This window comes from Schistocerca nitens, chromosome 4 (genome assembly GCF_023898315.1).
Source record: "Schistocerca nitens isolate TAMUIC-IGC-003100 chromosome 4, iqSchNite1.1, whole genome shotgun sequence".
In the NCBI taxonomy this organism is placed as follows: Eukaryota; Metazoa; Arthropoda; class Insecta; order Orthoptera; family Acrididae; genus Schistocerca; species Schistocerca nitens.
This window is the reverse complement of record NC_064617.1, coordinates 909,705,473-909,731,772: the sequence shown is the minus strand read 5'-3', so window position 1 is coordinate 909,731,772 and position 26,300 is coordinate 909,705,473. Positions and strand designations below refer to the sequence as shown.

The window sequence follows — 26,300 nt, the reverse complement described above, 5'->3', positions numbered from 1 at the left end:
GGTCCTCCAGAATGTAGAACATGTCAGAAAAACAATAATACATGACAAATATTTACAACTCAGACAAATAAGCTAATGTACCATTCCACAGATCCCAAGTGGAATGATCGTCATTTTTTTTAATGAACACTATATGAAAGAATCATTTTACAACCACTAATGCACTGAATTTAAAATAAAAAAGTTTTTTATTTATAAGGTAATAAACTTGTAACAGAACTACTATAATACTTATTTACAATGAACACATTACTGCACTGAAATGGTGCAGAAGTTATATTGTACTCTCTCTCTCTCTCTCTCTCTCTCTCTCTCTCTCTCTCTCTCTCTCTCACACACACACACACACACACACACACACACACACACACACACACAAATCATTTGGATCTACTGAGAAATTCATCAATGGAGTAGAAGGAGTTGGCCACCAATAAATCCTTTAGACTTCTCTTAAACTGAATTTCATTTGTTGTTAAGATTTTTATGGCTGCTGGCAACTTATTGAAAAGGTTTGTTCCTGAATAATGCACACCTTTTTGTATGTGAGTAAGTGACTTTAAATCCTTGTGAAGATTATTCTTATTTCTAGTATTGATTCCATGAATTGAGCTGTTGGTTTGAAAAAGTTATATATTTTTAATGACAAATTTCATTAAGGAATAAATATATTGTGAAGCAGTAGTTAGTATCCCTAGCTCTCTAAGCAGGCTTCTGCAGCATGTGCTCGAGTTCACACCACATATAACTCTTACTGCATGTTTTTGTGCCCATAAAACTTTAGCTTGGCTTGATGAATTACCCAAAAAATAATCCCATATTTTTCATTTTTATATCCCCTATGTCTGACACAATTCGCATTGCAAATAGAGCTTTGTTAAGACACTTCAGCGGTTCTGTGTTGTGATCCTCCCAGCTGATTTTATTATCAAGCTGTAATTCAAAGAATTTAACACTGTCCACTACTTCTATCTGCTTATCATCATATGTTAGGCATATACTTGTGGGACACACCTTACAAGTTCTGAACTGCATGTAGTGTTCTTTTTTTTCTTCAAAGTTTAGTGACAAAGAATTGGCTAGGAATTAGTGATTAATGTCCACAAATATTTCAGTAGCCAATATTTCTAAGACTACACTTGATTTGCTATTTACTGCAATGTTTGTATCATCAGAAAACAAAACGAACTTGGCATCTGGTAATGTTACTGATGAAAGGTCACTGATATACACTAGAAAAAGTAAGAGCCCTAAAATGGAACCTTGTGGGACTCCACATGAAATTAGTTCCCAGATGGATGATGCCTGATAGCTTAATACATGTCCCTTTCCTAATGACACCCTGCCAGAGATATAAGATTTGAACCATTTTGCAGCATTTCCTGTTACACCTTAACAGTCTAATTTACATAAAAGGATACTGTAATTTACACAGTCAAATGCCTTTGGCAGATCACAAAACATACCAGTTGCCTGAAATGTTTTGTCTGATGAATTAAGCACATTTTCACTGTAAGTGTGGACAGCCTTCTCAATATCAGAACCCTTTACAAATCCTAACTTCGACTTTGACGGTCTGTTATTTGAAATAAGATGGTTATAAAGCCAATTGTACATTACTTTTTCTAAAATTTTTGCGAATGCTGGCAAAAGTGAAACTGGACGGAAATTTGATTCTATTTCTTTATCTCCCTTCTTAAACAGTGGTTCAACTTCAGCATATTTCAACCATTCAGGAAATATTCCACTGACAAACGACTGGTTACACAGATAGCTTAATATGTTACTTAACTCAGAATGAGATTCTTTAAGTAACTTTGTTGATATTTCATCATACCTACTAGATGGTTTTGATTTTAAAGATTTCATGATGGAAATTATTTCTGCTGGGGTGGTGAGGGTCAAATTCATATTATGGAAGTTACTTGAAACGTCTGGTCTGAGGTATTCCATAGCAGCATCTACGGAACCTGACAACCCCATCTTTTCAGCAACAGTTATAAAATGTTTGTTAAGAAGTTCTGTAACACTAAACCCATCTGTCACCAATGTATCATTTACTCTTAACGCTATTTGTTCCTCTTCCTGTCTGGTTCTACTGGTCTCCTCCATCACTATATCCCATATTGTCTTTATTTTGTTATCTGATATGACTATCTTTTCCTTGTAATATATTTGCTTTGATGTCCGCATTACAGTCTTTAATATTTTGCAGTATTTGTTGTAATGTGCTATAGCATCAACATCAGAACTGTTTTTGGATTGACAGATACAGTTTTCTTTTTGTTTCACAAGATATCCCTATTCTTGAGAAATCCATGGCTTCTTTGTAGACTTTGCTCTAACCTTGGTTAGTTTTGGGGGAAAACAGTGTTCATATAAGGTAAGCACTTTATTAGCAAAAGTGTTATATTTTTCATTCATGACATGAGCACTATAAACATCAGTCCAGTGAATGTCTCTGAAATTTCTCTAAAATAATTAATTTTTGGATTATTGATTACCCTCTTGAGCTCAGATTTAACAGATTTTATATTCTGTTCAGCATTAACATTTAACAGAAGGAACAGCATGTCATGATCTGAGAGGCCATTGACTATTGGCTTTGTAATATAATTTTGTTCATTGGACTTATCTATAAAGATATTATCAATGGCTGTTTGTGAGCAATTGGCTACCCTAGTGGGGAACTTTACAGTGGGAATTAAGTTGAGTGATAGTGTTACTGACTCAAATAAGTTCTTATTGGGAGAGTCTTTAAGGAAATCTACATTGAAATCACCAGCAGCCACTATTTCATTGTTTTTTTGTTGTTAAATGGGCCAGTAGAGTTTCAAGGTGGTTTATGAACAGATTAAAGTTACCTGCAGGTGCTCGATATACACTTAATATTATGAAGGATTTTTTGTGAAATTCTACTTCTGTTGCACATGCTTCCATATGCTCTTCTAGGCAAAATTTATCAATGTCTATGTTCCTAAATTTATGACAATTCATTATGAATGTGGCACCTCCTCCTTTCTCCAGTTCTGCTCTACAAAAGTGAGATGCTAACCTAAACCTTGTAACACTTAAAAGTTCTATACCAGTGGTCACATGATGTTCAGAGAGGCAGCTGGGTTTGAAGACTAATTCATCTATGCAGATAATTAATTCATTAATTTTATTTGTCAGTCCTGGAATATTTTTATGATATAAAGATAGCTGACATTTCACATTGACTGATTTAAAATTGGGTGAGTTGAAATAATTGATGACTGTTGAAAATTCTTAACCAATAACGTTTATGCTGATGTAATAAGCTAGAATTATGTTGGTTTTTTTTTGTTTCTTTCTCAAACTGAAGGTTTGTCTCAGTCCTAACCTCTCTTAAAATTTGGTTTCTTTCTGTCCTCCCTACCCTAAAGAAGGGTCTTTTCTGAACCCTATAACCACTGGTATTTTATCACTCATGACAGTGCCTCCCCCCTTTAACTTTCCTGCTGTTTTCCCAGCCAGTTTAACCTTCCCTTTCCTGTTGAGGTGAAGGCCATGCCTAGTATAATCCCATCTATTGAGAGAATCAACAGGAACCACACCAATGTGTGATCCTGCATCCGGCATAAGTAGCTGTTCCAGCTCCAAATTAACTCTTTTGATAGAAGAGTTCAAATGGCGCCCAAGAACAGATACAAACTCAACACTAGCATGCTTCGATGCTGATGCAATCTTTGCCAGGTCACACTCTATACTGTACCCAGGATCTCTGTCAATACTATTACCTGCCCCACCCACTATAACCATAGCGTCTTTCTTAGTGAAATCTTTCAAAAGTGATCCTAAACCCTCTGTCACCTGCTCCAGACCAGCACTTTGTTTAAAAAAACTGGTGACCTGGTATTCTGATCCTAGTTCATCCTGCAAAAGTTGACCAACACCTCTTCCATGGGAACTACCTAACAACAACACTTTCTTTCTCTTCACTGATTTCCCTACATTCTTATTTTTCAATTTGCTGCTGAAAGTTTTTTGTGCCCTGTCTACACCTGCATCTGCTTGAGGCTCACCAGCTTCTAACTGAAGCAACAGGTCAAATCTATTTTCCACATTCACTACGAAGCTGTCAAAGTTCTAGGCCTGTTCGTCCTGTTGCCTGTTGCCACTTCCCACCTCTCTTTACCCTTCTCCCTCCTTTTCTTGTCGAGATCTCCCCTGACCTTGTCTAACTCAGCTTGAAGGGTGGCAATTTTCCCCTTCTGTTCTATTACCTTCCTATCTCTTCTAAATATCCTACAAAACCACTGATGAGTCTCATTTACTTCCCCTACTCCCACGCCACTACAGTCACCCACATGGAAAAAAAACTACAGCACCCGTCACACCAAAGCCCCGACCTAACAATTCTACAGCAAGTCACTCATGATAAACCTATTAGTTTATTAAGAATAAGTCAGTTAAATTACAGATAAACACGAAAATATGGTCCCACAAATTTGGTCTATACGCAACTGTGTGTAAACAAAAACAAATGTGCAAAATTTCTGAAACAGCAACTTAAACTTTACGCTACTTTCCGGAAATGGGAGTTAAATAATGAAGAGCGATGCTACAGTTAAATTGCTGGAGAGAGCAAAGAACAACTAAATGAAACTCTATAGATTTGCTGCGGCAAAACGTAAATAGAAAATACGAGTGTACTATCTTTTCGCGTTTTCTGCTATATTACGTAAAGAGAAGTGAAACCTGTAATGGTACGCTTAAGAGGCACACTAATACACCTACTTACCACGTAATCAGCACTAAACTATGTGTTTCTATAATCTAAAATGACTTATCTTTACGAGAACACCAAAACTCGCGCTAGTCACCTGGCTGCAGGGCTGCCAACTGTGGTTGGTTGTTCTACGCTGATACTGTCTCGAGCAGAGCTTGCTGCCATCTTGGATTGTGATTACTTGTGCATGTAACAACTGCAGAGATCAGTGGTATCGCAAAGTTCAGTACCACATTTAACAGAAAATTGGTCTGTGATTGCCGTTAATGTGCTACTTAACTCGAACAAAATCAAGGAATCGATAATATCGATTTTATCTAAGTGTTCTTTGACTCTTACGTGGTGAGCTCCAGTTTGGAATCAATTAACAGCGATTCCAGACCATATGTACGGCAGTTCATGAATCTGATGCCTGGAAGGCATGCTTTCCCAAAAAGTTTTCAGTTGAAACAAATACAGCTCCAAAAGTGTTAATATTTAATGCCGTTGCGACAAAGACTAATGCTTTTAGTTAGGACTGAAAATTACATTCAACGAGAATTTCATACCAACTTTGTCTTCTTTTTCCATAGCACGTTAAGGGACGAAAACATGCGTTCATTTTTGTCAAAATTTGGTTTTGTGCATAAGATTGTAATGTTCTTGTTTTGCGTGTTGGTATTCCGGTTGCTGTGAGTTTATTTATCTATTGCCATTTTTTATTTGTAGTTGACTGTTGCTGTTTAAGTTTTCATATTGTCATTTGGTCATCTGCAGATAGTGAATGGAGCTATGGACTCTAGAAAATGGAGTGGCAAATGGAGAAATCTGAACATTTCCGGCATATTCCTCTGTTTGAGTTCAGTAGAGGAGGCAGCTAGAAACATTTGTGCCACGTATATGGATAACGCCACGGCAAGAAAACTGTTCTCTCATTCTAAGCATGATCGTTTTGACACTGGTGACTCTCCACGTTCAGGGAGTCCTTGGAGTTAGGTGAAGGTCGCTTAAACGCACTAATCCGAAATTTGCGGTCCCATGTGTCTCAAATTAAATTACTTACCTAATCCTCACCTACGCCGTTCTCGAGGTTCTTAAACGTCAGTAAGATTCACCCTACATGCCTACTATATGGCAACAGACGTTGGATCGCTGCGTCTGTTCTCTTTACCTGAAGGAAAACAATAGCCACAAATACGGTATGGGGTGAGAGTTCAGCGCACAACACAAAGTTCTGGTTGGCTGCGGTAACTGAAAGAATGAAAACCGTGGAACACTGCAAGTCCGTGATAAATGTCAATGTCTGTCGTACTGCTATGAGAGATCCAGCCAGAGCCAAACATCAAACATACTCCGAGCTCGAAGCGTAAGGCGTCAACAAGAGGGTGCTCAGTGCATATGTCGTAAGTATGCAGACTGAATACGACACTGTCTTGTGGTCGCCGAGCAAGCAGCTGTATCCTACTCCAGAGATCACTGGACTATGTCAAATGACATGTGGCGGAGGATGACATACACTCCTGGAAATTGAAATAAGAACACCGTGAATTCATTGTCCCAGGAAGGGGAAACTTTATTGACACATTCCTGGGGTCAGATACATCACATGATCACACTGACAGAACCACAGGCACATAGACACAGGCAACAGAGCATGCACAATGTCGGCACTAGTACAGTGTATATCCACCTTTCGCAGCAATGCAGGCTGCTATTCTCCCATGGAGACGATCGTAGAGATGCTGGATGTAGTCCTGTGGAACGGCTTGCCATGCCATTTCCACCTGGCGCCTCAGTTGGACCAGCGTTCGTGCTGGACGTGCAGACCGCGTGAGACGACGCTTCATCCAGTCCCAAACATGCTCAATGGGGGACACATCCGGAGATCTTGCTGGCCAGGGTAGTTGACTTACACCTTCTAGAGCACGTTGGGTGGCACGGGATACATGCGGACGTGCATTGTCCTGTTGGAACAGCAAGTTCCCTTGCCGGTCTAGGAATGGTAGAACGATGGGTTCGATGACGGTTTGGATGTACCGTGCACTATTCAGTGTCCCCTCGACGATCACCAGTGGTGTACGGCCAGTGTAGGAGATCGCTCCCCACACCATGATGCCGGGTGTTGGCCCTGTGTGCCTCGGTCGTATGCAGTCCTGATTGTGGCGCTCACCTGCACGGCGCCAAACACGCATACGACCATCATTGGCACCAAGGCAGAAGCGACTCTCATCGCTGAAGACGACACGTCTCCATTCGTCCCTCCATTCACGTCTGTCGCGACACCACTGGAGGCGGGCTGCACGATGTCGGGGCGTGAGCGGAAGACGGCCTAACGGTGTGCGGGACCGTAGCCTAGCTTCATGGAGACGGTTGCGAATGGTCCTCGCCGATACCCCAGGAGCAACAGTGTCCCTAATTTGCTGGGAAGTGGCGGTGCGGTCCCCTACGGCACTGCGTAGGATCCTACGGTCTTGGCGTGCATCCGTGCGTCGCTGCGGTCCGGTCCCAGGTCGACGGGCACGTGCACCTTCCGCCGACCACTGGCGACAACATCGATGTACTGTGGAGACCTCACGCCCCACGTGTTGAGCAATTCGGCGGTACGTCCACCCGGCCTCCCGCATGCCCACTATACGCCCTCGCTCAAAGTCCGTCAACTGCACATACGGTTCACGTCCACGCTGTCGCGGCATGCTACCAGTGTTAAAGACTGCGATGGAGCTCCGTATGCCACGGCAAACTGGCTGACACTGACGGCGGCGGTGCACAAATGCTGCGCAGCTAGCGCCATTCGACGGCCAACACCGCGGTTCCTGGTGTGTCCGCTGTGCCGTGCGTGTGATCATTGCTTGTACAGCCCTCTCGCAGTGTCCGGAGCAAGTATGGTGGGTCTGACACACCGGTATCAATGTGTTCTTTTTTCCATTTCCAGGAGTGTATCTCTGACCCCTTTGCGTTGTGCGCAGAACATACTGCCTACTGCACGTATATCTGACGCTGGCGGTTGTGGGAGCGAATAAGGTTTCTGTAAGCAGCAACTTAGACAGTGAGACCACTGTCTAAGTTGCTGCTTACAGAAACCTTAACAATGTGAATTGAAGCACGATAATTGGTTCATTTAAGGAAAATTATACAAACAACTGGCTGTCGCCTGGCAATGAATACATTTGCCGTGCACATGTAGCTTTTTGTGAAGTAAATGGTTTTCTGTTTTACTGGCTTTTACAGTTTTGAATAGCTAGGAGCATCCTTTCCCCTTATCCTATTAATCCACAAATTTCACACGGCTCTTAAGTGCCACAATAGAATCACCTAAGTGTCCATGTACGAGACGGAGAAGTCTAACGTCCTGAGACGGCACTTTGTACCCCCTGCCCTCCCCCATCACCTATTTATCCTCATCCCTTTATTCAATTACATGTGACATCTCACAACATGGAAAACATAAATGGTCCCCATCAGGCAAAATAGCCTCTCCAATTGTTATTGCTTTTCGATTCATTTTTTGCTATTGTGCGTTTCTTTTTGGCAGCTTTCATCTTACACCTACATATATGGTGCACGACCAGTATTCATGGATTCTCAAACCTTTCGGGTGAGGCTGAAACAGATGATAGTGAGACCACAACCAGTTACATTGAGGCGGGGAACCAATGGTCGGAAATGCATATTTACTGTGTTATAGACATACAGAGTGTATGCCGTGTAACAACAACTCACCTAATAGTACTTGTTGAAAGTGAAGGCCGCCATTCACATTGCATGCATGGCAATGAAACAAGAAGTTCTGCTGCGGTCTCTAAAAAATCTCTCGTGTCTGCAACTGTTGTACCAGGAGGCAGGCAGCGTGAGACCCTAGCGAGGATGTCTTCATCTGTTTCTACGGGGGTTTTATACACCAACGTTTTATAATCCCAGAAGAAAAAGTTCAGAAGTGTGAGATGCGGTGATGGTGCTGGACATGGGAAAGGACTTCCCCTTCCAATCAAACGATGAGGGTACATGTTGTTCAGGTGCTCGCAGACATGAACATCGAAGTGCTATGGTGCGCCGTCATACCATATACTTTCATGGGTAACGAGGTGTACCGTCTACAAGAACTACAGCAGCACATCTCGCAGGAACACCAGGCAACGTGGTAAAAAAAAAAAAAAAAAAAAAAAAAAACATGAAACAATTAAGATCGTATTAGATCATCTTGGACAGTGCCTGTGCATAGATTGACAGAGAATCGTTTCTGGTGGCCACCGAGGTGGGTGGCGTGGGGACTTTCCTCACTCTGGACATAGGTGTTGCGGCTCTTGGAAACACCATCACGATCGAACGAGGCCTCATCCCTGAACAATACAAAACGGTCAGGAGGGTACAGTACCTGTTAAAATGAACAACGGACACCAGAGATCTTTGTGAGAGTGTGACAGAACTGCATGTACCATAGCAATACATACACTGGGACTTGAGGTCGATGCATTGAACAATTCTTGTGAGATGTGTGCTGTGTATGTCGTTAACACGATAAATATGCATTTCCGGCTATTGGACCCCTATCTCAATGTCATCTGTTTCAATTTGACCCAGAAGATTTAAGACACCCTGAGTAGAGAATCCCTCGATAACATGCATTAATCAAGAGTGCCGTTGGCATGATACAGGTACTCGCGAAGTTCACTGGAACATTCAACGAGAGCGGACGCTATCTATGCGAGAAGCTGGCGGAGTCTGCTGGGGCGACAGTGGATGTTTACCTCATGCTGATGGAATGTGCGCTGCGCACCATGGTGAAGGTCATCTTTGGTGTCGAGCTGGATCGTCTGGAGCCAGACCGAAGCAAGCATTCCCGTATAGCGGCCATCAGGAAAATGTCGGTGAGTCCACAAAATGCGTCAAATGTGTTTACTTTTACTGAAATCCATATACCGAATATAAAGTACTAAACACACAATTAGAAACTATAATTTTTTGATCGACAGCCCTTAGATGTACAGCGGGTTTATATTGTGCAACAGTTACAATATTTCGGCAGTCAAACGTGTCGATATCGTCAGGTGCGCTGACGAACTGACCTAGGATGGCCGACGTACATTGAGGTGAAAGAAGTTATGGAGTAGCGATATGCACATACAGGGTGTTACAAAAAGGTACGGCCAAACTTTCAGGAAACATTTCTCACACTCGATGTCTCAGAACATGTTCTATCAACCGATCCCTTCTTCTCGTCAAGTTGTGCCACAAGCTCCTCTTCTCCCCAATTCGTTTCAATACCTCCTCGTTCGTTATGTGATCTACCCATCTAATCTTCAGCATTCTTCTGGATCACCACATTTCGAAAGCTTCCATTCTCTTCTTGTCCGAATTATTTATCGTCCACGTTTCACTTCCATACATGGCTACACTCCATACAAATACTTTCAGAAACGACTTCCTGACATTTAAATCTATACTCGATGTTAACAAATTTTACTTCTTCAGAAACGCTTTCCTTGCCATTGCCAGTCTACTTTTTATATCCTCTCTACTTCGACCATCATCAGTTATTTTGCTCCCCAAATAGCAAAACTCCTTTACTACTTTAAGTGTCTCATTTCCTAATCTAACGCCCTCAGCATCACCTGACTTAATTCGACTACATTCCATTATCCTCGTTTTGCTTGTGTAGATGTTCATCTTATACCCTCCTTTCATGACACTGTCCATTCCGTTCAACTGCTCTTCCAAGTCCTTCGCTGTCTCTGACAGAATTACAATGTCATCGGCGAACCTCAAAGTTTTTATTTCTTCTCCTTGAATTTTAATACCTACTCCGAATTTTTCTTTGTTTCCTTCACTGCTTGCTCAATATACAGATTGAATAACATCGGGGAGAGGCTACAACCCTGTCTCTCTCCCTTCCCAACCAGTGCTTCCCTTTTACGTCCCTCGACTCTTATAACTTTCATCTGGTTTCTGTACAAATTGTAAATAGCCTTTCGGTCCCTGTATTTTACCCCTGCCACCTTCAGAATTTGAAAGAGCGTATTCCAGTCAACATTGTCAAAAGCGTTCTCTAAGTCTACAAATGCTAGAAACGTAGGTTTGCCTTTCCTTAATCTAGCTGCTAAGATAAGTCGTAGGGTCAGTATTGCCTCACGTCTTCCAGCATTTATACGGAATCCAAACTGATCTTCCCCGAGGTCGCCTTCTACCAGTTTTTGTCATAAGTAGTAGGTACGTAATTAACAAGTAACGTATTTTCAAATTAATTAAAAAGTTAATTTGTTACTCGAAAATTTAACTTCGTCAGTTAACGATTAACGAACTAACGGTCTTGGGTCCAGTCATAGTAAAAAGGCAATTGCTGCCTCTTCCCTCATGTCTTCGTCCGTCTGCACGGGTTGTATTGTAATTGTGAGGCACAAAACGCGCGTAATATGCCATTATGACTAACCGTTTTTTCGGGACACTGCTCTGAGGTACTCCAATTCCCGAGAAAGACGCTCAACATCTGCGATGCTGCGCACTGTATGTACCAGAGTTTTCAGTACCCCACTCGTCTTTGCTCTGTAATGGCACAGGCAATGAATAACGTAATGGAATACGGCTGTGCGAGGATTTCGGCATAAGCTTCCAAATACTGAAACAGCGTCATTAGAGAAATTAGAGAAGTCATCGAAATACTCATCAGGAGCAGTCTCATCAACTGGGACTCGGTCTAAAGTCTCGGGAAGGCTTCAGAATCAGCACTGGTCTAACTAAGATGACACACAGCAGACACAACATTCTGGAGGAGAAGGCGGGCAGATTAGCAGCACTGAAACCGGGGAGCTCTGCCAGGCGTTGCAGACAAGACGTCGACGCGACCGCCCCCTCGGACGCCTAACACGCGCTTTCAGGCGCGCACTGCGTAGGGGCAACACCGACTCATAGGAAGGCCTCGGCGCTTGTTGGTGACGTCACGTCAGCTAGGCACGGCGAACGCCAGGTCTGTTGCAGGCAGAAACGCCTGGGCGTGCTTTTCACTATAAATTTCTTATTTTAGGACAAAATGTTTGGTATTGTTTTGGATTCTGCAGTTTTATTTAGATGAAAGATTTTCTCACTATCGTAAAGCTACAAATGAAGATCATAGTTCTGTATTACTGAATCCTGTCGAAACAAACGTAGATCAATATGAGAAGATGCTTTGCCCCATTGCAAGCTACGGAAATTTTACATTCACGTAACAATATTTACTTGATCCATTTTGTTATCGAACCATATCCCAACCCCCTTACAATGAACTCGTTCCTTTTATTTATTTATTTATTTTCGTTTGACATCGTCACTGGAAATGTGAACTAATTTACATGTGTAAATGTCCAACTGTTGCCAGTCATTAGATTACAGTCGTTTTCAACGAATGGAATTCTAAACAGGAAACAAAATAGCTTCATACATCGAAAATACTGCTGAGCTTAAACTTTTTTAAACAAGCACATTAGAAAAGATAAATATTCCCCTCTTGCAACCGAAAGGAGAAACTTTATAAGATAAAAAAAATTATTTGATAAAACAAGTATCTCTCTTTTGCCTCTTCTTCTGTCCCCCCCCCCCCCCCCACGTGTACAATCGCAAGATATTTTAACATTCAGTGCTCCTCACCCCATAGTCCACTAACATACCTAAAGAAGAGCACCAATATATTCACAGTTTCTTGTAAAACCAACCCAGTACAAATATAACTTCCTCAGATTTACAAATAAGGTAAAGAACCACGAATTCTGTTCCTTCTGGACCATGAAGTTGTTTTTGCATGTCAATCCTTAAAACAGGTGGAAATTTGAGTTCAGGAGTACACTATTTGCTAAGAAGTGTAATGAATTGCACAATTAATTCATTGCAGAAATCTCTCCGAACAATGTGTGTTGGTCAACTACCGCCAATAGTTTCACATTTTCCTGTGTCACAGAGGGAGACACCACCATTATGAGTATGCCTGCAACAGACCTGGCGTTCGCCGTGCCTAGCTGACGTGACGCCACGAACAAGCGCCGAGGCCTTCCTTTGAATCGGTGTTGGTAGGGGTCGGCTCTCATTCACCACAGAAACATCCTACACTGTCGCATTTCCAACGCGTCTACGTCTCACTTAGCCCCTTCGAATATTGTTTGTGGTCTTCAGTCTGAAGACTGGTTTGATGCAGCTGTCCATGCTGCTCTGTCCTGTGGAAGCCTCTTCATCTCTGAGTAACTACTGCAACCTACATCCTTCTGAATCTGTTTAGCGTATTCATCTATTGGCCTTCCTCTGTCATCTTTACCTCCCCACACTTCTCTATAGTACTAAAATGGTGAAACCTTGGCGTCTCAGAATTTGCCCTTCCAACGGATCCCTTCTTCTAATTAGGTTCTGCCACACATTTCTTTTATTCCCAAATACATTCAGTACCTCCTCAGAGATAAGTGAACTACCGATCTAATCGTAAGCATTATTCTGTAGTACCACATTCCAAAAGCTCACCTCTTGCCTAAATTGTTTATCGTCCGAGTTTCACTTCCATGCTTGGCTGCACTCGATACAAACACAATTAGAAAAGACTTCGTAGCACTTACATTTATATACTATCAAAAACAGTCTTTATCACAATTTATTTATTACGGTGACCGGTTTCGACCACTACTGTGGTCATCTTCAGAGCTACAAGCTTTAATTTGAGGGCTACATACATTAAAGAAAATACATGGAGTTATAAAGATATAAAACGATGAATTACCAATGAGTAAGAACCTCCTTCTGCTGGAAAATCACTTCTGGAGAAAACAGTGCACATCTTACTATATATAATGGTGGCTCCGCCCACTTCTGACGGAATGATGTTATTACCAAGCAATGGGTAATAGGTCGAATAACAATGTAAAATTTCTTAGTTAAAAGAACACCGTCAAGAAATAAAAATAAACACACACTAAACTTAGCTTTTTTAACAGCTATTGTCAATTAAGAAACATTAAAATATTCTCAAGGCCTGTTAGTGGTGGTGGTTGGTGGTGGTTAGTGTTTAACGTCCCGTCGACAACGAGGTCATTGGAGATGGAGCGCAAGCTCGGGTTAGGGAAGGATTGGGAAGGAAATCGGCCGTGCCCTTTCAAAGGAACCATCCCGGCATTTGCCTGGAACGATTTAGGGAAATCACGGAAAACCTAAATCAGGCTGGCTGGAGACGGGATTGAACCGTCGTCCTCCCGAATGCGAGTCCAGTGTGCTAACCACTGCAGGCCTGTTCGTGAACCATTTGGAACCTCTGGTTCCCATGGTGAAGTTGGACGCCGTTCCAAAGATGAGGCAGCAGGCTTCTTTCCACTGAAGTTGTTGTAAAGTCGATAGGCAAACTAGTGGTTGCCATGGTGAAGATAAACGCCAGTGCAAAGATGTGACAACAGGCTTCTTTCTAACGCAGTTGTTGCGAAAGTGGAATGGCAAAGACTGGCACGTCAGACGATGTACTATTGAGCAGCAACATGTCTTTATTTAAACGATTTTCAATGAGTAGGCTGCAATAATCGTTAACTGACACGTGTAGTACATGCTGAGTTAAATAGGTTGATCTGTTAAAAAATGACAAGAAACAAATAATGCTGTTATAAATTCCAAGAAGAGATTTACAAAAATGACGCACATGGAAGCTATTTCAGATAAAATAAATAAATTATTTAAGAATACAAGCGTGACAATAGAAATTAAAACCAATAACCCACTACACATAAAAACTGAAACACACAATTGGGGAATCAAATATACACCAAAAGTCAGGCATTTACAAAATACTATGTAATAACTGCGAGAAATAGTATATTGGCCAAACTGGCCGTAACTTTCTAACACGTTTTAAGAAACATACTACTGGTACTGCCCTTACGAAATCAATATTTGGTCAACATCTTGGTGGATACAATCATTCTGAGGGTTTCATTTCTAACAATTTGAAAATATTACATACTGTGCCAAAAGGACTACTGCTAAATACTTTAGAAGAAATTGAAATCTTTTCACTTCACAAAAGTAATCCGTTATTTGTTTTAAACGAGCAACTTCAATTCAAAGACAAACATTTCTTTGATCTTTTCGATGATCTGCTTTAGAATGTTCACTCTTCTATCCTTCGTTTTTAAAATTATTAAGACTTTTAGGAAATATTTTATCTTTAATTTGTAATTTTATTTCACCAAACATTGTTTTATGACTGATTATCTGTTTTTAGAATATTTGCTTATATGCTTTTAGACTATATATTGCTATTTCACATCCCTTTAAATTTGAAACTACGTCTCACAGTATTATAATTCTAAATTCCTTCCATTTTCATTATTTTTATTTGTTTATAAGACTGGCATGCAACATAAGTAACAGCAATGACTAATTAAAAACTGTCACATGTAATTAAAAAAATTGGAATCTACGTACGAACTTCATAAACAATATTTCATAAATATGCACAACTACTGTTCCCTCTCGATTTTTTTTCTCTTAGTATTGATCTGTAAGAATTATTATGTAATCTATGTGAATGAAAGTCTCTTATTACACCGGTAAATCGTACCTGTACAGCATGCACTACACATGTCAGTTAACGATTATTGCAGCCTACTCATTGAAAATCGTTTCAATAAAGACATGATGCTGCTCAATAGTACATCGTCTGACGTTACAGTCTTTGCCATTCCACTTTCGCAACAACTGCGTTAGAAAGAAGCCTGTTGTCACATCTTTGCACTGGCGTTTATCTTCACCATGGCAACCACTAGTTTGCCTATCGACTTTACAACAACTTCAGTGGAAAGAAGCCTGCTGCCTCATCTTTGGAACGGCGTCCAACTTCACCATGGGAACCAGAGGTTCCAAATGGTTCACTAACAGGCCTTGAGTGGGCAACCCATGTACTGTCAAAACGAAGTTCGTTTATCCTGCATGATGAATATTTTTAACGCTTCTTAATTGACAATAGCTGTTAAAAAAGCTAAGTTTAGTGTGTGTTTATTTTTATTTCTTGACATTGTTCTTTTAACTAAGAAATTTTACATCGTTAATCGACCTATAACCCATTGGTTAGTAATAACATAGATTCCGTCATAAGTGGGCGGAGCCTCCATTATATATAGTAAGACGTGCACTGGCTTCTCCAATAGTGATTCGCCAGTAGAAGGAGGTTCTTACTCATGGGTAATTCATCGTTTTATATCTTTATAACTTCATGTATTTTCTTTAATGTATGTAGCCCTCAAATTAAAGCTTTGTATACGACTTGTAGGTCTGAAGATGACCACAGCAGTGGTCGAAACCGGGAACCGTATTAAATAAATTATGATCAAGACTGTTTTTGATAGTAAATATTTGTAACACACTGATCACTGTCACTCCCATAATGTATTCAAAAGTAACTTACATTTCTATTCGATGACAATAAATTTCTCTTCTTCAGAAACGCTTTCCTTGCTATTGCCAGTGTACATTTTGTACCCTCTCTACTTTGTCCGTCATCAATTATTTTGCTGCACAAATAGCAAAACTCATATACTGCTTTAAGTGTCTCATTTCCTTATCTAATTCCCTCAGCGTCGCCCGATTTACTTCGACTACATTCTATTATCCTTGTTTTGCTTTTGTTCACGTTCAACTTACATCTTCCTCTCAAGACACTGTCCATTCTGTTCAACTGCTCTTCCAAGTCCTTTGCTATCTTTGACAGAATTACAAAGTGAGCTGCAAACCTCAACGTTTTTATTTCTTCTCTATCGATTTTAATTCCTACTCCAAATTTTTGTTTTGTTTCCTGTACTGCTTGCCCAATATACACATTGAATAACATCGGCGATAGGCTACAACCCTGTCTAACTCCCTTCTCAACTACTTCTTCACTTTCATGAACCTCGTCTCTTAAAACTTCCGTCAGGCTTTTGTACAAGCCTGTCGCTCCCTGTATTTTGCTCCTATTACCTTCAGGATTTCAAAAGAGTATTTCATTCAAAGTTGTCAAAAGCTTACCCTATATCTACAAATGCTGTAAACGTAGAGTTGCCTCTCCTTAACCTGTCTTCTAAGACAAGTCGAAGGGTCAGTATTGCCTCGCATGTTCCTACATTTCTCCAGAATCTAAACTGGACTTCTCTCGAGGTCGGATTCCACCAGTTTTTCCATTCTTCTGTAAATAATTCGTGATAGTATTTTGCAGCCATGACTTATTAAACTGATCGTTTGGTAATAGACGCACTTATCAGCACCAGCTTTCTTTGGAATTGTAATGATTATATTCTTCTTGAAGTCCGCGGTTTCTCGCCTGTCTCATACATCTAGCTCACCAGGTACAAGAGTTCTGTGATGGCTGGCTCTCCCAAGGCAATTAGTAGTTCTGACGGAATGTCGTCCAATCCTGGGGCCTTTCTTCGATGTAGGTCTTTCAGTGCTCTGTGGAATTCTTCTCGCAGTATCATATTTCCTATCTCATCTTCATCTCCGTCCTGTGACATTCCTACAGGGTGAATGTTAACAAAGCCGACATGCTGCACGGACGGATTCCTGATTGGAAATAACAGCAAATCATCCCGGAACACAGTACAGAGCTGCATCGAATCCACGTCACAATAGATGTTCAAAGTGACCTCCAAGCGATGCAAACCACGCGTTTTCATGCGGCATACGCATAGTCATACTTTGGCTTAAACCTTGTTGAACGGCCAGAGACATTTGCAGCTTAAAACTCCATACCTATGTGCAGTAATAGCTCCTGATATCTGATGATAAATGAATTCCAAATCGCGTCATAAGAGCGTTTGCCTTTTACCATTGCGACCGAGTCAGCCTGAATGCAAAACTATTGAGAGCTTCAATTTCAGGTTTGACATGAGATAACAAATGACAAAAGAAATATTTTTTCGTGTGATACAATTACAATTTAACAAATTTCGGATTTTCTTTCTTTACTTATGTTGTGAAACCTTACTTCTTGCCAAATTTCATCATTATAGATCAATCGGAAGTACCCTACACGGTTTGATGAGTGAGTTTGCGAGTGTCAGAATATGTGACGTAAATGGCTGTGCCTTTTGGTCTGCACCGACTTAGAAGCTACTGTTTATTATACCGCCAAGGGACCCTAGAGCTTAGTATGTGACATAAAGGGATCTTAACAGACGCACGGACAGTCAGCCAGTCTGATAACAAATGACAGTTTTTTGTGTGTGATATAATTACGAATTTACAGTTTCCGGAATTTTTTTCTTTTGGTTGTACTCTTACACCCTGCTTCTTGCCAAATTTCATGATTCTAGGCAAACGGGAAGTACCCCATAGGTATTTTGGTGAGTGATTTTGCGAGTACCAAAATATGTGACACACATGGCCGTATCTTTTGATTGCGCTGACTTAGAAGTTTCAATTTTTTACGCCATAATGGAACCTTGGATCTTAGTAAGCGACATATATTTCAACTTGATATGTCCGACAGGTTATCAGGAGGCATCCCATGACTGCTGTCATCTCAGTGTATTGTTGGTGTGGAAACTACTAACAGAGACTATTGTGTGTGCAGTACAAAAAGATCGGAAGAAATTATGTGTTAAGGGGACCACACTCTGCCTATCTAACCCATGTTAATTTAGGCAAGTATTTGACCCATTTCTGAAAAAACTATTTGATGCAGGACGTTAATATTTTTACTGTATGTTAAGTGATGCTAATAGAGTCAACTTTACTAAAATATACTTTATCCATTTTATAGTTTTTAATAAATAATTTTTTAAATGTATTAACAAAAAATATTTTTTCTGCAGAAAATATTTTTTGTAAACATCCTAATGGGGGAATAGTAATGAATGTAGTATCAGAGGTGGCTTTTTATGTTATGCATAGTCTCTGAAAATTTCATTCATTTATATGTGATAGTTTCTGATAGAATAGGGCATATGTACTGAAAATTTTAGTTTGCGGGAAATTGACTTTAAAGAACAAACTTTTGAAATTTGTTAGTTACAGTTATTTAAAACTGTCCTGCTGCGTATGATGGCCCTTCTTTGGCCTCTAGCAGGTCTTCCAGCCTCTTTTTCACCTTCTTGGATGTTTGTCTTGCTTTCTTGGCCATATTAGATGCAGACCTGTCTGCATCGGCTATCCTCATTTTATCGCAATGTTGCAGCCCAGTGCTCATATTTTCACCAGGATTAATTCCCAGCTTTTTCAGTACCCAACACTTTTCAATATTACCACAACTGAATGTAATAACAGCATCATGAACTCCTAGTTTCATTGTATGGATGCCTACAAATATAGTTTTAATAAGGCGGTTCCATATTATGCTGTTGAAAAATTCATTTGGGTTCTGTGTCTGCCCATGCAGACATTTCCTTAGAAGGTCAGGATGAGCCAAGTCTCTGCAAATAGGTTTAATTGCTGTAATAACAGCAGTAGGAAGAGAATGCTGGTGAGAATAAGATTCTCCAGTTGCCTGAGCCCTATTGTATTTGCACCACGAATTTTCTCCTGATGGACACAATCCATGACATGGCTTATCATCATTAGAGGACTTAGGGAAGAATATGGCCCAAAGATCTCTCTTCATTGCCTCCAGATTTTCTTTATTTCCCCTAATTGCCTGCCCATAGTATACCTGAAAGTTTTCTATTTCGGTTTTAGTTAACCGACCCTGTCTGGTCAACAATTTTCCATCTTCTTGTTTTTTCCTCTCATGTTAACAGTTAGTTTTCTCAGCCTTGTTCCCAAACGTTTTTGAACATGGCCTACACATTCTATTTTGCTAATAATTTGAGTTGACCACATTGTTGTATGCTTTACTATCACCATCGCCCAAATATTTGGCGTACCGTACGCATCTTGTTTCTACGGAGCGATGAAATATTTGTTGTACTCCATGAACTTCCATACCACCACTTGTTCCTCTAAAATTAGCGACACAGTTGTGTTCTGTATGTTCATTGACTTTACAACATTTGCAATATTCAGACATTATCTGCACATCTAACACTTTACCGCTGCCTACACTCGTGGCAGTCACTACTCCATTCAGAGAAGTCAGTATGTCCTCTTTTCTGCCAACTTCCATTAAGTGCAACTGCAATATCCGAACATCCATCATTTTCTTCCACTGCTAACGTGCAATGTAGGGGATATAAAGATCTAAAATATATGCTGGAAAGTGGGTGACAGAAAAGTGGGCGTGGCACCTAAACATAAGTGGTAGGAAAATGCTCTTTAAATGCTCGAAAAAAATTTTTTTCAGCAAAATATTTTTCAGAGTACTTAAATAAAACCTTAATCTATCGAAAGATGATGAAAACCAAAACTCGATTTTTTTCGACCTGAACCACGGTGTGGTCACCTTAAGCCATAATGTAACTCTAAGTTTGCTTTCAACATATGATAAATACACTCAGCTGTTGCAACTGATCGTGTGTATTCCTTAGGCAATAATTGTCCGACCCTGGAAGACAATTACTGGCGCCATGTGGCTGAGTGCAGAAGGTCGGGCAGTGAAGAGGAACATTGCGGAGTTCAGAAGCCTAGTGAAGCGTGGCCTCGCGATTGCAAGAGAAAATATGATGGCCGACGGTTCAACTCCTTTGGTCTACTTTCTTTCGGAGCAGAAGCAAGGGCAGCACTTGACTGAAGAAGAAATATACAATGAAGTGAGTATTCGTGTTCAAAAACTTTAACGAATATCTTCACCTATAGGCTGGTTTCCATGAGTTTCAGTGGATAAAATGAAATTTTGCTAACAGTGTTCAGATACATGGGGAAAGGCGGCGCCCAGGGGGAGTGTGGCTCGGCTGTAGGGCGTACCGAGATACTCCGCGCGTTTGTGATAAAAAAAAAGTGTACGGTTGACGCAACTGCCTACTAAGCAGGTGATAGCGACTTCGAATTCAGCCCTGGCAGACATTTTCGCTCGTCGCCGCTAATGCTCCACACAGTCCTGATACAGTTGATATCACCAATCCCTTCGCTTTCAGTTCCTTTCTCCTCTCTCCACCTTCAATTACATCATACAGCGAGTTTCATAATTTGTAAAGTATTCCGGGCTATTATGCCGTGGTCGGAGGGATTCCACTTTAAAACGCGACATTTCGTCCCCATCTGAGGAGGACATTTTCAAGGGGGATCGTAGCTTTGTTGAATGTCTGATTCACACCCTGGCTCGCTACTGACTGACGGTCTCTAGCTGTCTATAGCTTCCAGTTCTTCTACGTTCATGCTCCAATCATTAAACCCAATACTCGACGTGCTTCGGTCCCAGTGCATTTTGCAACGTGTTTCAAAATTTTATCCGCTATCATAAGATGTCAAGCACTTTTCGTTGTGCATGCAGAAATGGTCCTGCACAGTCTTTGAAAACATTCTGTTGTCCATATCTTCCAGCCGAACAGTCACCCATAAATTCCACTTTCCAGGTCGTTCTGTCTGGTGTTACGACATGTCTACCTGAAGGAAACTGATATAGTCCACAACCTTGGTCATTTCGTTGTTCACGACGCCTGCAGCCACGAGCTGACCTGGCCTTTTTGGGAGCTGTTCCTGTAATAGTACTAATTATTATTACAACATACAGCACATACTGGTTTCAGTATATTGTGAAATATTCGAGCAAAAACCACACTTTCATAAATGCAATGTAAGAATTGTGAAAACTCCAGAAAACAACAACATAAGTGTTGCAATTGAAATCTGTGTCTATGCAGCACATATATAAACAGTAATGATTATAACACACACATAGACATGCACACCTTCCTCATCAGTATTCAGTAGAACATCCTGAGCAGTAACATCATTTTCTGATGAAAAATCTGGAACTACAATTGGCAGGAATTCTTTCTCAGAACAAGACTCCAGCGGCTCGCCGTCAGGTTCATGATCCAAAATCTCATTTAGGACATTTATAATGTCCTCTTCTGTCAGTAGAAGTTTGGCCAAAATAAATTTATATGTCGCACGCACTATTTATACAGTCAGAATGCACTACTAAGACCGTATTTCGTGAAACAAAGCACTGTTGCATACACAGTCATACATGTTTCAACCTGCTCTTCCTCTCTTCCCCTGCTGTAAAACTTCAACGTCATCAATCAGTGAGATAAGAAGGAGTATTGTGATTGTTGACCAAACGCAATCGAATGATAACCATGAAAGTATACGAAAAATGGGATTGTTATAGCGGCTGCGAAAGAGGGATCAGGAATGACCCGTCCGCGGTTCTAGGTGAATCTTCGTATTTCTATTGTATTGTTTACCCATTAAATCTAAAATTAAGTATAATCGCCTATTTACCTTATTTCATAAAAAGTCACAGAAATTCAGCACTTTAGGCAATAATGCAAAGGGGTAGCAATCCGGTGTTAAAGCAAAGTATCTGTACTTTACTGTTACTAATCCTGTTTATGAACCTAATTTGTCATTTCTTTACTTTAGCTTTATTTTTCTGTCATTGGTGCTCGAAAGTTATCCATTGTTATTTTAGCATTTATAATTTACTATTGCAAGTAAGTCATCATTTGGGTATAGTCATTTTTGTGAATCATTCTTACTTACTAGGTAGAGATAACAAACTAATAGCATATGTACAACAAGAAGGTATATATTCCTTGCCTACATTAGACAGAACACAAAAAATTTGAAAGGGAAATAAAGTTTCATCCATCTGGAACCACACAGTACGTCAAACTGTGTATCCGCCAAAGAGTGGCAGACTACCTACAGAAACCTATTACTGTCAGTTTTGAAAGGCTTCAGACGTAAAATGTTTCCCAGACCTGGTTCTCTCTTACTTTTCGGGTATTCCAAACCGTATACATTTGCATGAGGCTTACTTCTTATCCTGAATGGCCCTTGATAAACGTGCATAAGCTACTTTGTTTCCGATGAATTTTTCTTAGATTTTTCTTCAGTTTTGACTAGTACTACGTAGTTAACCAACGTTAAAACTAGTGGGGAAAGATTTTGCTTCGTGTCATCTTTTTCTGTCCAAGGCTCTCTTAACAGAAATTTGATCTATTCACTGTCCCTTAGGCTCTGTTTCTTCGAAGATATAGTTCTTCTCCTCATAAGCATCTTGCACATTATTCCCAACTTCGATACCCTCCTGCAAGTATCCCTTATTCCTCATTACTCTAATAGGCAGATCCCATGCTTCATTATTACTGCCTACATAATTTTCAATGAAAGGCTCTGTAATCACAAGAGAATCTGTTAAAGTTAATACCAAGTGGCTCTGATCAAAGTCAGTCTTTTTTTGATATTTCGTTAAAAGTTCTGCACCAATTAACATTTCAACACAAACTGAGAATGATTAAAAAGGGATGATCTATTATTAGGTTACCTATACCAGTCAGTATCAAAGCCTCGTGCTGTACGGGTCTAGAAACTTCTCCAGTAGCACCTATTGCTCTTAAACCCCTTCTTTCATGACAGCTCATTCTTATTACGAATAGAATCAAAGAATACTTGGGACAAAGCACTTGCTTTGCTGCCACTATCAAGAAGACAACGCACTGTTACTCCTGAGATGCTAGTTTTTATAATAAGGTTAGTTATTCTAGTTTGAACAGATTCCTCATAAAGCCTTCTAACAAACCCATTTCAATCTGTTTCCAGCTAAAATAATTTTGTTCAGTTGGAAATACATTCACACTCAGATTCACGGGGTCATCAATCTGTACATTTGCAGCTGGCTTTTCCAAACTGTCCATCAATTTTATATCAAAGCACCTGACGACTTCCTCTACTTTCGTTTGCTGCACATCAGCTAAACTGCTCTCTGCCTCTGACCAACTGTATCACTGCATTGCTATCTACAATACTGTCGTCGTCTTTTACAACTTGTGGCAAGTCAATACAGCTGACAGGTTCCATGACCTCTTTATTACTGCTACACCCGTTGTCTAACAACTCCTCCCCCTCAGAACCTTCCTCTACCGAAACTTTAGCCTTCAGGTTGCCATTATTGTCTCAAACAAACATGTTAATTTGTTCCTCCCTATTATCTGTAGCGTTTTCTTTTTTCCTTCTTGGCCCATTTTTCTAATGTGTCCAAAACGCTGTCAACTAGATAATCAGAGTGGTTCAGCATACTATTGGTACTGTATGTTCCTATTTTATCATCCCTACTATCGGTTTGCGAGTGCTGAATGACTGGCTAGTATGTGTTTTTTTACTGGTTGTATTACTATTTTCACCTGGTAAGTGCCAGTTCCTTCGTGGGCGGGATTTTGTTTCCCAAACGCGGTCTGCTATGTTCATTCAATTCAGAATCAGATTGGGTAGCATTCGGCTCTTCATCTCGTCTTGACGGCACATTATCTACATTTCAGCCTCTGGCATAATAACTGATGCGAAAGCGCGGTGGCTGTCTACCTCCTCTTCCTGTACGACGGCCTTGATCGCGATAATTAGGTAGAGTGTTCTGAACCTCAATACGTCTAACATTCACGTTTCCACTGTCATTATTTATCTTGTTTTCATGACTGTTAGAAGACCTATTATTACTTTGCACCTGTTCCTCAACAGAAATGTACTCTTTCTACTCGCTGCAGATACTCAGTGAATCTATCCACATTATCTCTTGGTGCGAAAAAGGTTCTCTTCTGCCAATACCAAGGCAGCTTACGTTCTAATCCAATAATAATCATTCCCTGCTTCATCTTTTTCTGTCAGATGTGACACCTGTGAAACCCACTTTCTAGAGTATCTCTTTAACTGATTCACGACCTGCAGTAAACATTTTACCACTCGAAAACTCCTCAAAATATCGTTTTGTTTGTTGTGTGACCGGTACTCATTAATAAATGCAGTTTTAAATTCAGAAAGAGTCTTACATCTAATAATTACGTCAACTTACCATCGCAAAGCATCTCCTGACAAATGACTTCTTCTGAAAGAAATTTTCTCACGTTCTGAGCATGCAAAATCCTCAAAATTATCCCAGAATTCTAATGGGTGAATTTGTCTGTCTGCATCAAAACTCGAAAATTGACAACATCCGATGCAAGCGGCGTCAGCTGAAGCGACATGCTGCGCAGAAGTATTACAAGAGCTACCAGAGGTCACTCTATTTTCTATGTTAGTAATACTAGTATTTAGTTCTTCTACGTGTAGTTCTACTGCCTCCAGTCTGTTAGAATAATTTTTATCAGCATCCTCAAATAATTACGCATGATCCGATTTCACTTCCTTAATATCCTTCTCCACAGGCATTTACTTTATTATTTACTGCCGGCTGGAGTGGCCGAGCGGTTCTAGGCGCTACAGTCAGGAACCGCGCGACCGCTGCAGTCGCAGGTTCTAATCCTGCCTCGGGCATGGATGTGTGTGACGTCCTTAAGTTAGTTATGTTTAAGTAGTTCTAAGTCCTAGGTGACTGATGACCTCAGAAGTTAAGTCCCATAGTGCTCAGAGCCATTTGAACCATTTCAACCATATTACTTACTTCCTCAAATCGATTAGAGCAAAGTTTGGATTCATTGCCTCTTCTTTCCGATAACCTCCATCCCAGAAGATCATGTGCTTCTTTGAAATGTTTGCGCACTTCACTAATTTCGGTTACACAATTTAGTTAGCTGTTGCCCCGCGAGGTAGCTGCGTGGTCTTGGCCGTCTTGCAACGGTTCCCGAGGGTCCCTCCGTCGGAGGTTCGACTCCTCCCTCGGGCATGGGTGTGTGTGTTCTCTCTGCATAAGATTGCATAAGTTAGATTAAAGAGTGTGTAAGCCTAGGACCGATGACCTCAGCAGTTTGGTCCCATAGAAACTGACCATAAATTTCCAATTTTTAGTTAGCTGTTTTCCTACTTTGACTTGCAGGTCATGGTGTTAGAATCAATTATCTAATTTAAGCTATTCAGTTTTGAGATCATTTCATCCTTTAGTACTTTACTACTGTTATTTAGTTCTTTACTAATAGACTCAATCTTACTGTATAAGTGTTTACTGTTTTAGTTCATCTTATTTTTCAGTTCTTTATGATGCAATTCAAGTTTAGAAAATGGCAATTGCATCTAATTTGGTGCCTCTACCTTGCCACTTGGCATTTCAGCCGGTTTCAAAGTAGTTTCTAGCTTTTCCTAACTTTGTTGTATTTCAGATATATTGATTCAAATGGTTCAAATGGCTCTGAGCACTATGGGACTTAACATCTGAGGTCATAAGTCCCCTAGAACATAGAACTACTTAAACCTAACTAAGCTAAGCACATCACACACATCCATGCCCAAGGCAGGATTCGAACCTGCGACCGTAGCAGTCGCGCGGTTCCGGACTGAAGCGCCTTGAACCGCTCGGCCACCGCGGCCGGCTAGATATATTGAAGTCAGTTTCATTATCCGATAATTCTGTTAATTCTACATTTTCCTTTTTGACTCCAGCTTCAATTACATCACCATCAGATAATGATTCTAAGTTTGCCAAACGACGCCTCGCCGGGTGCAAGGAGCGTAAACATTGGACGACTGAACAGTGAAAAAACGTTGTGCCGAGTGATGAATCACGGTTCACAATGTGGCCATCCGATGGCAGGGTGTGGGTATGGCGAATGCCCGGTGAACCTCGTCTCCCAGCGTG

At 40.6% G+C, this 26,300-nt stretch overlaps 1 protein-coding gene across 1 annotated transcript in view; it reads left to right on the top strand.

The window, feature by feature from the left end:
* The window catches only part of LOC126252656 (cytochrome P450 4C1-like), a 121,218-nt gene that overhangs the window by 60,384 nt on the left and 34,534 nt on the right, over window positions 1-26,300 (top strand). The window contains exons 3-4 of the mRNA XM_049953559.1: window positions 9,385-9,597; window positions 20,158-20,379. Of these exons, the coding sequence (XP_049809516.1) occupies window positions 9,385-9,597; window positions 20,158-20,379 (435 nt within the window). The remainder of the gene's footprint in view (window positions 1-9,384; window positions 9,598-20,157; window positions 20,380-26,300) is intronic.